We start from the raw sequence: 14,436 nt of genomic DNA, 5'->3' as shown, positions 1-14,436 counted from the left end.
TCTATCACGAAGATGGCTGCCATCATAAGTGGCCATGTCACAATAAAACCCCCACAAACAGATGCAAAAGGGAATTTAAAGTCGCCTTTGTTGTGTCCATAAACAGAAACTGAGTTCAGACAGTGCAGCGGAGACACGGGCCAAACAGCACGTCATGTGACCACATCCCCAAATAAACAGATGACACATGGACCATCTCGCAAAGACATAGAGGGAGAGAAAGAGAGTGTATGAAATAATACAGTGAGATATCGAGAGGAGCTGAGACACAAAGACGGACAGCTTTCACATGAACTGACACCAGCACACATGCTTACCAATAAAAACAACCAAAGAGATGAATGGCATAAAATCTGAAAGTAGGAAAGTAAAGTCTTTTTAGGATGTTGAAGAATTTATTTATTTATTTATTTATTATTATTATTATTATTATTATTATTATTATTATTATTATTATTATTATTATTATTATGTACTACCTTTGATTTATAGTAATTTTATTTAAATCATTATATTTCAGTTATGAGATTGATCACTTAATGAAATTCTGACCATACAAAAAAAAAAAAAAAAGCTAAGTAAAACATTAGGATACATTACAGAACATTATAAACATTCTTAACTTTCCCCATAAAACTTCATTTTTGGATGAAATACTTTCATGAGATTTACCCAAGGAATTTTTTACAATACCAATAGGGTTGTGCTGATTGTAAGAATAAGAGATTTATTCATCATGTAGCTTCACTGATTGTAACAGGAGTGTTTTATAAAGTGCATAAACTCATGCTAGTCAGTGATGATGTTCTTTGATAATGTTAATGTTTTTTGCAACGTAAGCATTAGTAACTTGAAATGTTTCTGTTAAATTGTTATCATGTTTAATACTAATTCAGTCATATTGGAAATATTTTATGACATATACTATATACATATACCATATACTGCTTGACTAAAAATATATAATATGTAGTTAATAGATTATTATAAATAAGGATAGTTCTGGTCCTTGATTCTGATTGGTTGAACTGCGTTCAAAGCTGTTGTAAATTACAAACAAACGCCTTTGTTTACGTCTGTGTGTTTTTTGGCAACCACTTTGTTGGAACCACAACTGTTTCTGAGGAACAGTTTCTGAGGAACTACACTGTTTGGTGGAAGAATACTGTTTTTATTTATATAATTACACTTTATTTGCTCTGTTTTATTCTATGAAATCTTACTACGTACATGGAATAACCGTGAAGCCGTGGTTTACAGTGAATTTATAACAGCTAAGGGGCTTTGATAGGCATTATGCTTCTTTGGACTTACTGCTTTATACTAACACTAGGCTGCTTTTGGCCTTACCCTGGAGTTGGGTCACTCTCTGGCTATGAAAATATGTCAATAATTTCATAAATTAAAATATTGTGAATAATATATGGGGGAAAATATCGCCCAATACTATTTCACCAATACATTTTTGTTATTAGGTGGCCAAACAGTTGTGCTGCTTCTTTTTTTCGTGGAAACCATGATGCATTATATTAAGATTTATTGATGAATAGAAAGTTAAAAACAGCGTTTATTTGAAATTTAATGTGTTAATGTGTTATTGTTGAAAGTATTGTTTTAAATAATAAAAAAATATATATAAAATTTACACATTTGTTTTTAGTGTTTTGAGGCGTCTTCTGTATAATTGCCATTTAGTTGTTACTGGTGCCAAATGATGAACTTCGTGAAACAAATCCTCAACATACTGCTCCAAAATAGTCTTGAAAATAAAACAGACTCCACTAAAAATCAGTGATTATATTTATTCAATCTGGTTGCTCCTGCTATAGCCAACAAACTCACGCAAATTATAATGAGATGCATGATTTTATTTTGTCTGACATATGTGAGACATGCATGTGTGCCAAATGACATACTGAATTTGACTACAAGGATAATGGGAACTGGGGTTTGTACCCACAATTCCTGATGTCTTCACCTGTCACTCATCGCTATGGCGATGAGATGGACCCCAGGGAGGTGGCCGCTTTCGTGGCAACAGCAGGTTTGAGTTACACAGCACTAAATGGGCCTAAGTGCTCCAGCCAAAGCAAGGTACAGTAACACGCACACGCGCTAGTCGTTATTCAGCCAGAAAAACAGAGCTGGGAAAAACTCCAAGCTGTTCCCTAAAATCTGACAAACTATGAGGTCTGACCACACACATTTGCACAGATGTGACACGCACACACAAACACGGCTGCACCAGGGATCAGGTGCTATTCTGAGCGCAGTCGCTGTGACAACACCGATCCACTTCTGTCTGCCATGACCTCACACACAAACAACACAAAGAATCACATCCAGAAAAAAAAAAAAAAACACACTTAAAGCGCTGTAATACTGCACTAATAATTTATGACAAAATATTCAGAACATTCAGTTTAAAAAAAAAGTACCATGGTATTTTCATGGTACATCATATCATGGCACCATTTCCAAAAAAACAAAACGAAAACTGGTAGTATGGTAGACATGTAAATACACTGGTATATCAGTATGTTAATCTTACTATAATACCATAGTTTTTATATGAAATCTTAAAAAATAGAAATGCAAATCACTGACTCATCTCTTCCTGTCTAACACACTCATTACAAGACCTTTTTGCACTAACACACACAGACTGTGGTTCAGTGGTTTAGCGTCTGGATGGGAGACATTCTGTCTGAGAGACTCACTGCCCAAACAGGGAGGAAGTGCAGAGCGTTTCTCAAGGGAATGTCCCTACATAGTGTGTGCATGTGTGAAGTGGGAGAATTTGTTTATAATTTGTTTATATGTTTCTGTTTTGTAAAGTACTGTGCAGTGTGTGCGCACGAACAAGTCAAACTCACAAAGCAAGAAACTTTATAAATGTGTGCATATAAATGTGCCTGAAAACATCAAGTTATTCATGATGCTGCAAAACAATGACAGATGGACAAAAAAGCCATACAGATGCAGTCTTTGCTTTCTTGTCTACATGTCTACATAATACAGAGTAGCAAGAGTGTGTGTAGATATGCATAGTTTACATTTCTCTCTTACCTAACACGGTCTTGCTGTTTCTTCTCGACTTGCACTCTTTTCCGGCACTAAACCTAATCACTTCCATGGCAGCAGAGTGCAGCTGCTCTCACACTCACAAACACGCTTGGATAAACAACAGTCTGTGAGGATGTGCATGTCTGAAATTCACTGAAAAGCAAGACTTTCATGCAGGAAAAATGGACAAATATGTTTCGTTTAACAATTCTGACTAAACATTTATTTTTTTCTTTGTAAACAATCTCAATTTTCAATTTCAATGCGTGCATTCTGCACTCAAAGCATGCAAGCACACCTGCTGCAAACATCAACTTATTTGCCTCTATTATGCTGCGTTCAAATGATGACACAGACAAAAGAGAGAAGGACAAAGGAGAGTGTATGCTTTCATATATTTATCGCAGGTCTGGACATGTAGGTTAAAAGCAGTGGTGTTTGTGCTGAGGACTATATCAGCGAAATCACATCGGGCCTTGAATAGAGCCCTGCGGGACCCCTAGTTTTCCCAGAAGCCAGTCATTCTGTTGACTAACTACTCTGTCATTACAGAAGCTGGACGATTCATACATCACAAATACCGTAAGAAGCTACTCCTAATTTTCTCACAAGTCACATTTTTTCTGCTTTAAATATCTAAAATACAGGCCACAAAAACGGCATTGCTGTGCTCTGCTACCACAATGAAGTGGTTCAACAATCAGATGGTGGTACAAAAGGGCTGGATGGCTAGCAAGTATACATAAAGCCTTGTGTTTTAAGTATGTAAGATCTGCAGTATTTGACTGAACTGACTGCCTGCCACAGGAAGTGGAAGTGACAGGTAATGGTCTGTGCTGATATGTTTGAACACAATATCAAAACACATGGGAAAACATACACATTTAACCAAGCATGTGCACACACGCAGATGATGGCTTTAAAATATCTGTGTCACGGCTCATCGGTGAGCCTGATCTGTGTTTCCTTTTCTCAAACGTGTATGTCTAGGTGAGAAGAAGTGAATTGTATATTTTTAAGCATTATATGCATTTTACCTCGTCCGCTGCGGCCAACAAAACGCAGATCATTAAAACGGGCCACTTGGTTCTTGATGGCAGCTGTGGCATTCCGAAGTTCGGCAGAGTAATTCTCATCATTGCCGGCCATCACTGTGACTAGCGTGCCATCAGGGATGTCACCAAGGGCAACTACCTGTCAACCAATGAATGAGGAGAATATGTTAGATACGTTTAAACCTTTCAAAACTGTGTTTTAAAAACAAACCAAAAATACAATATATGACAATTATCACACTAAGCCACAACTATCAATACAGGATGAATAGTAAAGAAGACAAATTATAATTTGTAAATATAAATCTAAAATTATTATATAAGATTAAAATAATTGTTTTTGTAAGAAGTCTCTTGTATTCACCAAGGCTGTATTTATTTGATAAAATATACAGTAAAAAGGTTGTGAAATATTTTAGCAATTTAAAATAACTGTTTTTTTTTTTATTTTAATTTTTTTTTATGTTAATATGTAATTTATTCCTGTGATGCAAAGCTGAATTTTCAGCATCATTACTCCAGTTCTCAGTGTCACATTACCCTTCAAAAAAATATATATTTTTCAGGATTCTTTGATGAATAGAAAGAACAGCTTATACTTATACTTATACTCTTATTTAAATACTTAATTACTAGGCAAAATCATTGAGCAGAGGGTGAAAATGAAAACCAAACAACATTCAAATCCTTTTTACTCTCAGCGTTGCATTCACTTGCACAATATCTCCACATCTAAACTAAATGAGCAGGTTATTTGCATATTAACTGTAAATGTCATCACATTCTTCTGCTCTTTGTTTCAGAGTGCACACATGCCTCACAGCAGTACACTCTAGATTTGGCAAGACTGTGTGGTTTGCACTTTTGCCATGATTTGACAAATATGAAAGGTGATGATGAAAGATGATGATGAAAGATGTAGCAGTCACCCGTGACGACAGGAGATTAATAACAATTACTGATGCTTCCCGCCAAATCATTAGCTTAATTAAGGATGTGTATTAAAGTCAAATGTGAGATTGTAGGATTTTTAAATGTCCTTGAGCCTGAGAAAAAACGACTTCTTCATATTGCCCAATATGAACCATTAGTTGTAACTGAAAGACAACAGCAGTCTGTGGTCAGCTACCTTGAAGGCAATGGGCAGCGTCTTGTTGCAGCGCCAGTGTGTTGGCAGGACAGAACAGAGGAAATTGGGGCTGTCGGTGCGCACCAGCTCTCCAGGGTGGTCGGAAAGTACCTCCACCATGCTTCGGTCAGCCATGCGGAGTTTGCCCACCAGGGTGGCACCGCTGTTCTCCTGAGCCCCTAGGGGCAACCCCTCGTTCATCTTCCCCGAGCTCAGGGTTGTTGAGGGAGGCGTGAAGCGTCGCCCAGGCACAGGTTCTGAAACACAAACATGCATAAGGCTTTTTACTAAACGTAAAAAAATAAATACATCATTATCAAAAAATGTTTTGTATATTTTAAACAGCCCCAATTCTAAAGTGAAACAACATTCAATGCTTTTAACGATAGACCACATGTGCACCAAGATGCTGCTTTGCTCTGCACTTGAAAAGCAATAAGACACTTTCTGCCATGTATAACAGTGGTTTAATTTGAGTCGGGACACAAAATGACTTCTTAACCCTAGTAAAATAACACTAATGCACAAAATATAACTTGTGGAAAGATTAAGTATGAGATGTTGCATTGCTCAGAACTGTATTTCCAGGCATAAAAATCATTTCTAGTATAACTGATTGCTTATTAAACATTGGTATCTTAAATAAAGGCAATAAGACACTTCCAGGCTTGTATTATAGATATTATTTTTTTCTTTTTTACTTAACCATAGTAAAATCACCCCATTGCACAGCTTTTCATGCCTGTGGTCATTATTCCTTCATTTACATCCTATTTTACCGCAGAAAATCTCAATTTTATTTAGCTCTGCTCAGTGTATGCGTTTTTAGTTTATTTTTTCATGCAAACTGTAATTAAAAAAATAAATAAAAAATAAACTTTTTCCAAGCAACTTCTGGTGCCCATGCAACAGTGCCTCACAGGCATATAAAAGCATTAAAACCATCAGATAGCACTGCGACCCACAGTCATTCAGCCAACCACAATTGATGCCACATGAGTGTGGTTACCCACGTTACAGTGCTGTGCACAGAGAGCCACTGCGTTCTCTCCAAACCCATCGCCCAATATAAACACAGACACAGTCACTACATCAGGCTAAAACTGGAGTTTGTTGATGACTGTTTGGGGTGAATGAGATAAGGTGTAGAAAACAGAGAGAGAGATGCATTTGCAGACAGAAAGCACAAAACACAGCACAAATTCGGGAAGCCATACACGTACAGACATAGGCCAATCATATGAGACTTTCCAAATAATGAAAATGGAAAGACTTATTATGGCACAGTAAATGGGATGAAAACTAGATTCTTAAATATTATATTTTTTTTAGATTCGATTTTTTTGGTGTGAAAACAAGCTCATAAAAATATAATCTTTATATTGAAGTTATTTTCAAACATTTTGTACTCACATTCTGACCTAATGAAAGTAATTTTCATAATCATAGATTCAATTTAACCTCAATATAAATAAATAAATAAATTATATATATATATATATATATATATATATATATATATATATATATATATATATATATATATATATATTTATATATAAATATTTATATTAAAATTAATGATGCTGACACAGTCATGAGGGTTTATGTAGGTCTTCTCTGTTGCTTCTCTCTCTCTCTCTCTCTCTCTCTCTCACACACACACACACACACACACACTCACACATATATATATATATCTTTATATATACCTCCCATATTCAATATTATTTTTAAGCTCTATTCTTTTCAATGACTCCAATTCCATTCGTTTTTCATGAACTTATCTCTTTTTTTTATTTTGCTGATTCATTTCTCATATAAATGCAATTTCGTTCCAAGTTTTGCATTCTTAGCAAAGTGAACTTGAGTTGAGACGGAGAGTCTGCAGTATTTTTGTCTATGGGAATGTCACATTTCCGTCATGGTTTAAGTTAAGTTTAAATGTATCAGTTATTATCAACATCTATGAACATGCAGGCATTATGAAATGTACGCGTAAAAATAGACTCGTGAAACCGCCGTTACGCAGAGCTGAGAAACGCTCTTACCGTATTTGGCGTCCCAAAGAAAAACCATTTGGTATCTTTTGAACACCCTTTCAGTCAGGATCAAGATTCAGGGCTCCGGACAAGCAGCTGATTCGGACGCGCGCGGATCAAGGGTACGAGCTCGAGGGAGACTTGGAAGGTTCGCGCGTCTTACTATCCGTTTGGTGATGTTGAAACCCCGCTTTTCAGTCTGAGCTGAACTGTAAACAGTTTATGTAGATGTTGTTCCTCATTCAGCAGGAGTCATCAGAGAGGATGGTCTAGCGCTTGGGTATCCTTGAGAAAGTGCGCGTAAAGTCGCGCACCTGACGCAAACGCTGTCAGTCTTTAACTGTCTAAAAAGTGCATCAGTCTATTCTATAAAACGGTAAACCTTTGGGAGAAAGTATTCTTCCCGAATACAGAACGCGCGGTCGCAAAGAGAATTATAATGTGTTGTGAATGAATCTCCCGGCAGCGACGCGCTTTTACTGGAAATGGGCAGCGCAGGAACGCCAGCCAGGAGAGCTCATTTGCATACGCCTCCCCTCTAAACGTTCTCATTGGTCAGCGATGACAGACCTCGACGGGCTCGACCAATCAGAAGACCGTCCGAATCGGGGGAAAAAATGGATCTGAACAGTCAATGGAATTCCTGGCGCGTGGCTCGACGCGCGCACTCGTCAAATGGTTGATTTATTGTTGAATTGACCGGATTTAAGTTACTTATCAAATGACAGATAAAATGTAGAATGAACAACAATCGAACAGTTTGTTTAATTAGATTATATTCTAATCATTATGTCCTTTACATTATTTCAAGAAATCATGTAAACAATATTTAAAAAGTTTAGAGAACAGATATAATGGATTGGGGGGAAATGTAAGCACCAGCAGATGTTGTTTTCGGTTTTTTTCAGAAGAAACAAGAAGAAAAGTTACAAAACACCAACCTTATGCGATGTGATGCTAACAACGCATGCAAGCAAAGAATCTGCTGACACAAATAAATTCTGTCAAGAAAAAAAAAATAAAAATAAAAAAATAAAAATAAAATATGAATTCCGGTGAAAAGTCAAAACATCTAAATAAGTACTATCTAGAATTATTTATTCTAAAAAGAATGAAATAGACACACAAAAAGAGGATATATAAAAGAAACAATGCCTGATGGAAAGTAACTTCGTAATGATCTAAAATAATCTGTTTTGTAGCCAAAAGGGGGCAGCAGACGATCTACATGGGCCATATGGAGTCTGTTAGGTCCTGATACAGAATGCATGAAGTGGAAATGGCAAGTAACACAGAGATGTTTCGTCATCTTTTAGTGAAATGAACAGAATGTGAATTAATCTGAAAGATCCTGCCTTCACAAAAGACTGACAGTTATTTAAAGAAAGTGTGGTACCTGAAATGAGGGGATTTTTATTTTATATATTTACCACACGTGTGGTAAATAACAATAGTAAATAATTATAAACATGGGATGGGATGCCTAAACAGAACACGTCTAGCTAATAACAGTACATGTAAATACTGCAGTCAATACAGCCAAGAATCACATTTGATGCCAAATTCAGAACTTTTACATCCACCATTATCAGAAGCAAATCTACAGATGTGCCTGCACTTGATGAAAGGACATGTTAACTAGAGCAACATCTGACGGATTCGTCAAACGGATTGTAAAGCTGCAAATGCTGCAAATTCCCAAGATAAAGTTGCATTAGTCATATCTAACAGAGTCCGAGTCAATCATAACAATAACACAGAGAACTAAAAGACCTTGTTCTCTTCTGGTTACAGATAGGGCATGATTCATTTGGTAAAATGTAAAGACCTGCTTTATGAGGTCTGTGTTATTCCCGTCTCATCTTCCTTGTTGTTTGTACTGAACGTGTAACACAAAAACAAAATGCAAATTCTGATATCAGTCACAGTAATGCAAACTCAGCCTCCGTACAAGCCATGGTTATTACACTAAGTATGCCTGAGTCAGTCTTTTTCGTTTTGCTCGGAAATTTGTCTTACTGTAAACAAATGTAATGCATTTCGGTTCAACTGAAAATAAAGTTGCTTCTTTCCTGAGTTTAAATGTCAAAACGGATCTTTGCAGATTGATATAGTGTAGGACAAAAAAAGATGCATTTATAAAAACATTCAATGCAATTTTCAATTAAACTTTTCAATCTATAAATAGTCATGTTTGTAGCTGTGATGTGCATGTGTTTAAAACCTACAGAGTAAATTTATATATATATATATATATATATATATATATATATATATATATATATATATATGTGTGTGTGTGTGTGTGTGTGTGCGTGTGTGTGTGTGTGTGTGTGTGTGTGTGTGTGTGTGCGTGCAACTTACAGACTAAAATACTACTTAGTCATAACATTTTAATATACTGTATATTCTTATTCCAAGGCATAATTATATTAATATTATTTAGAACATAATACTTAATAATACCTAATATGATAGTTTTGTAAAAGTGCAACATTTTATTCAGTGCCTGAATAAAATTAATATAAATAATAATTTTGGACCAGTATAGTCCAAGCCACCAAAGCAGAGATAACGGCTGAATCTGAAAGCAAAGATCAATTCCAGGGAAAATAATATAACCTGCACGCCAATCATAAATGATTTTCTAGCACAAAGGCACCACAGGTCTTAGATGTGCAGGCTCTCGGTCTTGTGTTTTACTGATTTAGAGTAATCTGAGCTCTGAAAGTTGAGCAATCAATAGCGCTTGTAGTCGGCTATAAAATATATTGACAAGAGTTGCAGGGTTACAAATATCTGATCACGTTTGGTCGAGTCATGGAGGATGAACACGCTGAATAAAATAGAATTGTATACAAGAACAGCAAACAATATGATGCAGTCAGTTTCTTCCTTTAAAAAAATATTTCCTCTAACTTAAAGCAATAATTATAATTTGGCCTTCAGAAACAAAATCCACGAGGCAACTGCAGTGTAGTAGCCAAAGGTTTCAAGAAGAAGAAAAAAAACATGCTAATATGATCTATCTATAAGACTATCATCATTAATGTCAGCATATTTGTATTTGGTTAACACTAAGCATTAAGCAAATGAGAGAATTTAAAATTCTTATGAAAAGAAAAACAAAGGCCTGATAGTGCACAAGCACACACAATGAAGGTACAAGAAGTCGTTGTTCCCTATTTCAACAGTTCCTCTTTCACATTCTAAAGTGATAAAACAAGAGAAACTACTAACAATAAAAGGAAAAAAAACAAAACAACGGATGATGTGATTCATGGAGAACGAAAGTGAGACACATACGACAGAAGCTGACAAACTAGAAGAGTTTTGTTTTACCAAATAGTGTGTTGCTGCTTCGGCTCCTTCTCATGAAGTACATGGCCCATGAGAGCGGTCCGGGTGTTTTGAAGGGACCTGAATTCATTTCGAGCAGTTCTGATTCAATCCAGTGTTCAAGATATGGATTGCTTCCTTCACCTCGCTGCATTTATACCCTCGTGTCTCCCATCAGCCTGCTCCATATTACACAAAATACAGATTAAGAGAAGAGGTGACAGAGGAAAAGTTGACATGCAGTCAACACTAATATATCCCATCAGGAACCATGGCCTCAGGAGACAGGTCCGTCTCACTGCCCCAGGGCACTTCTAACCTGCTAATTTCATTTAGCCACTGATTTTCCCCTCCTGTCTCATGCTTTCTCCATCTTGATGCATTGAAAATGGGAATACCGCATAAGAGAGCAGGTGAAGTGTGTGAAGAAGAGCTTGTGAATATAAATAATATAACCTGCACGCCAATCATAAATGATTTTCTAGCACAAAGTCACTGCAGGTCAAAAAAAAAAAAAAAAAAAAAAAAAAAAAAATATATATATATATATATATTATATATATATATATATATATATATATATATATATATATATATATATATATATAAATATTTTTTTATAAATACATGTATATTGAATTACCCTAAATTACTCAAACCTGGCAGGAGACACTTTTATAAACTAACAAAAACAGGTATTTTAAATTCTAATAATATTTCACATTATTTCTTTTTTTTATTTAAGTTTATTATTGCTTTTTATCTATTTAAAAAAACATATAAACATGGTAATAAGGACCATAGTTTTACCTGTTGTGACCTAATAGTAAACTCTGAATTCTAGGCAAGAACAATAGTAAATTTCATTAGGGTTATCAAAGTATAATTTAACAGGGTTCTTTCTCTTTAAATGTTTAGATCTAATTAATTCTAATTGAACTAAATGTTAATTCAATAAGAGCCTGATTAAAAATAAATATCAGTGTATTATATAAATCAGGTGTTAACTATTTACAAATGTCAAATTTCTTAAAGGGATAGTTCACACAAACATTTAAATATTCATCATTTACACATCATCATGTCTTTCCAAACCTGAATGAATTTCTTTCTTCTGTGGAACATTAACGAAGATCATTTGAGACATTCAAGAAATGTCTGCCCATTATAGTATAGAAATCAAGGGTCACCAAAATGGTTTCAAGGTAAAATTCTACAAAATATCTCCTTTTGTGTTTCGACAGAAGAAAGTAAGTCATACAGGTTTGGAACGACATGAGGGTGAGGAAACCATGACAGATTTTCATAGCAGTACATTTTCTGCATCCTAGCTCAAAATCAGTGCTTTACTGTCAAGTGCATTACTATGTGACAAAAATGCATTATTAATTTTGCTTTAATTGCCATGAATTCAGTAATCTCTATCATTATTTGTTTCTGTGCTGTTTCATATATTAATTTATTTGCTCCATTTTAAGGCCCTATAACCTAGTAAATCATTCATGGGGGAACTCATGGGTCCGGATGGGCTGGATTTGTCCAGGACCGAATTTTAACCCCAGAACAGCCCGGATGGTGCCTATGTCTATTTTGGTCTCCATATGAAAGCTGGCATCAGAGATTTCAGACTTACACTGGCAAAGACCACAGCTCGAGTTTCAAAGGGTTTGGAGGACTTTGGATGTCTGGGTGGGTAGCAGGAAAAAGTTGGTAAGCCACAGTAAGTTTGTTCGGGTCATAACATTACGACTGGGGTGTATTTGACAGGTCCTGTCACCGCTAATACCACATAGATGGATGTGGAAAGACGCAACACAGACCACATGGTTGTCTAGCGAACTCTCAAAAAATACACATCTATACAGTCTTACACTTTCATTTATCACATGCACACAGTGGAAGACAGAACAGATTTGGATGTCATTTTCTCTACTGCCCGCAGGCAGTCTGTCCCCTGTGGGCCCCAGAGATGGGCCACCCTGGGGCCAGCAGTCCTGGGCACACAGGATCAATAATCGCTTCCTGGGGCCCGACAATCAATGCTGCCAAAACTACTGAGCAAACCAATCAGGAGCTGAATATCAGCTCAAAGTCAATCACATTTATGTAAAATAAATAATAATAATAAAATTAAAAAAAGGAGGGGGGAGTGGGTTTCTCTATTCATAAACAAAAGGCGGGAAAATTACTACTAATTTAAAAATGTAATGTTATTTTGCAAGCTATATTAATAATATATTATTAATTGCATGTACCCTATTGTCCAAGAGGAAAATTGCTCATAGGTTGCACCTTCACTGCTTTGAGGAATTAATGGAGGGCTTAGTTAAGTATTAAATTTGACTCCGATGTTTCTCCTAAAAATACTTTTGTGAAAAAAAAAAAAAAACAACCCTCTAATGATTCACTATAGTCATCATCCGGTAAGAGTAAGAGCGACACAATGAATGAGGATCAGATCAGATCACTGGATGAGAAATGAATAGCATCACAAGAATGTGTTCTACTTTCTTCAGATGTATAAGTCTTTCCTCTTTCACCGTCTTGCTCCTGATTTTTGTATGTTTTATCAAATCGTCTTTTCTCCTTTCAGTCCGTCATTTCTCCTCTGTACTGTATGGGGAGGTTAGTTAAGGGAGAGAGAGGGGAAAATAACTCAGCTTTTGTCCTCTTTAATAATTCATGCAGCTGTATTGTGTGGATGCCGTTAACTGCTGCTTAAAAAGTAATTAATTGATTTTCTGACATATCGTTTAGCAGCACAGCCAAGTGATAGAGAAAGCACTTTGCCCCCTCTCTCTCTCTCTCTCTCTCTCTCTCACACACACACACACACACACACACACACACACACACATAACCTAGTAAGCTGCTTAACTAGACAGTATTTTAAGACATAGTAAGCAACGCTTCTTACAAGAAGGCCAAAAATACAGCACCAGTAACAGATTTGCAAGTAGAATTCATACTCAGGAATAATTATTTAAATGTTACATGTGTGTGTATAAAATTTAAATGTGAATTTAAATAATACATTAAAAGCCTCTTCAAATACCAAAAAGAATTTAAATAAAAAATAGTTTTTGTTGTTGTTGTTTTTATTATTGAATTATTAGAATTTCATTTCCTAAAGTTAAAGTCTGTTGGACTCAACTGTGATTCACCATGTAATTGCTATTTACATGAAGTAACTAGTTGCTGCTGATGTAGTGTGTTCTACTTACACGGTTCCACGCCGCTCAGAATGTTGCCTTACAGCAGACAGCAGGACAATATGTTAGAGCAGAAGTACCAAACTCAAAGTACAGAGACTAACACATGGACTATTTAACACTGTGATGCACTATAACACTATATCTGTGTGTGGATGTGGACTGGACAGGCACAGATGTCCTTCGGTCAGGGCCACACTCACACACACTTCATCCAGCTGTATTGACATTGCTGCTGATCAGAGCGTTCCCGTATGGGGACTCGCTCTGAGGTCACCACAGTCTAAGGCACTGATTTTCCCATGGTCCTCTAGTCTTGTCCATGAGCACTACTGAGTTGATCCCTTGCCAGTGAACACCTGCCTCAGATCAATTGTGTTTGCAGCATAGCTTTATACCAAAGCGCTGTAAGAGCTCATAGAGGGGCTGTCCTGCCCCTTAAGAGGAAAACAACGGAACATGGAATGATCCCGCTGTGAGTTTCAATCTACCTCCATCACGGCTCCCAGAGGCCTCGTATACTGTAATGAGAATCCGACAGCCGCACATTCTAATGGGCTACACACACTGCATTTGGGAAAGAAACTGCGCAC

At 36.3% G+C, this 14,436-nt stretch overlaps 1 protein-coding gene across 6 annotated transcripts in view; it reads right to left on the bottom strand.

Annotated features, from left to right (window-relative positions):
* Positions 1-14,436, bottom strand: part of LOC128013330 (runt-related transcription factor 1) — a 51,012-nt gene that overhangs the window by 13,823 nt on the left and 22,753 nt on the right. For 4 of the 6 annotated variants that reach the window (XM_052596678.1, XM_052596449.1, XM_052596281.1 and 1 more), the window contains exons 3-4: positions 5,251-5,507; positions 4,104-4,260 (exon numbers count right to left, since the gene is read on the bottom strand). In XM_052596678.1, the coding sequence (XP_052452638.1) occupies positions 4,104-4,260; positions 5,251-5,507 (414 nt within the window). Of the gene's footprint in view, positions 1-4,103; positions 4,261-5,250; positions 5,508-7,301; positions 7,774-14,436 lie in introns of those variants that run through there. The other 2 variants (XM_052596522.1, XM_052596606.1) reach the window with 2 other exon arrangements.

Source organism: Carassius gibelio, chromosome A1 (assembly GCF_023724105.1).
Source record: "Carassius gibelio isolate Cgi1373 ecotype wild population from Czech Republic chromosome A1, carGib1.2-hapl.c, whole genome shotgun sequence".
Classification (NCBI taxonomy): Eukaryota; Metazoa; Chordata; class Actinopteri; order Cypriniformes; family Cyprinidae; genus Carassius; species Carassius gibelio.
This window is presented reverse-complemented; position numbering and strand designations above follow the sequence as displayed.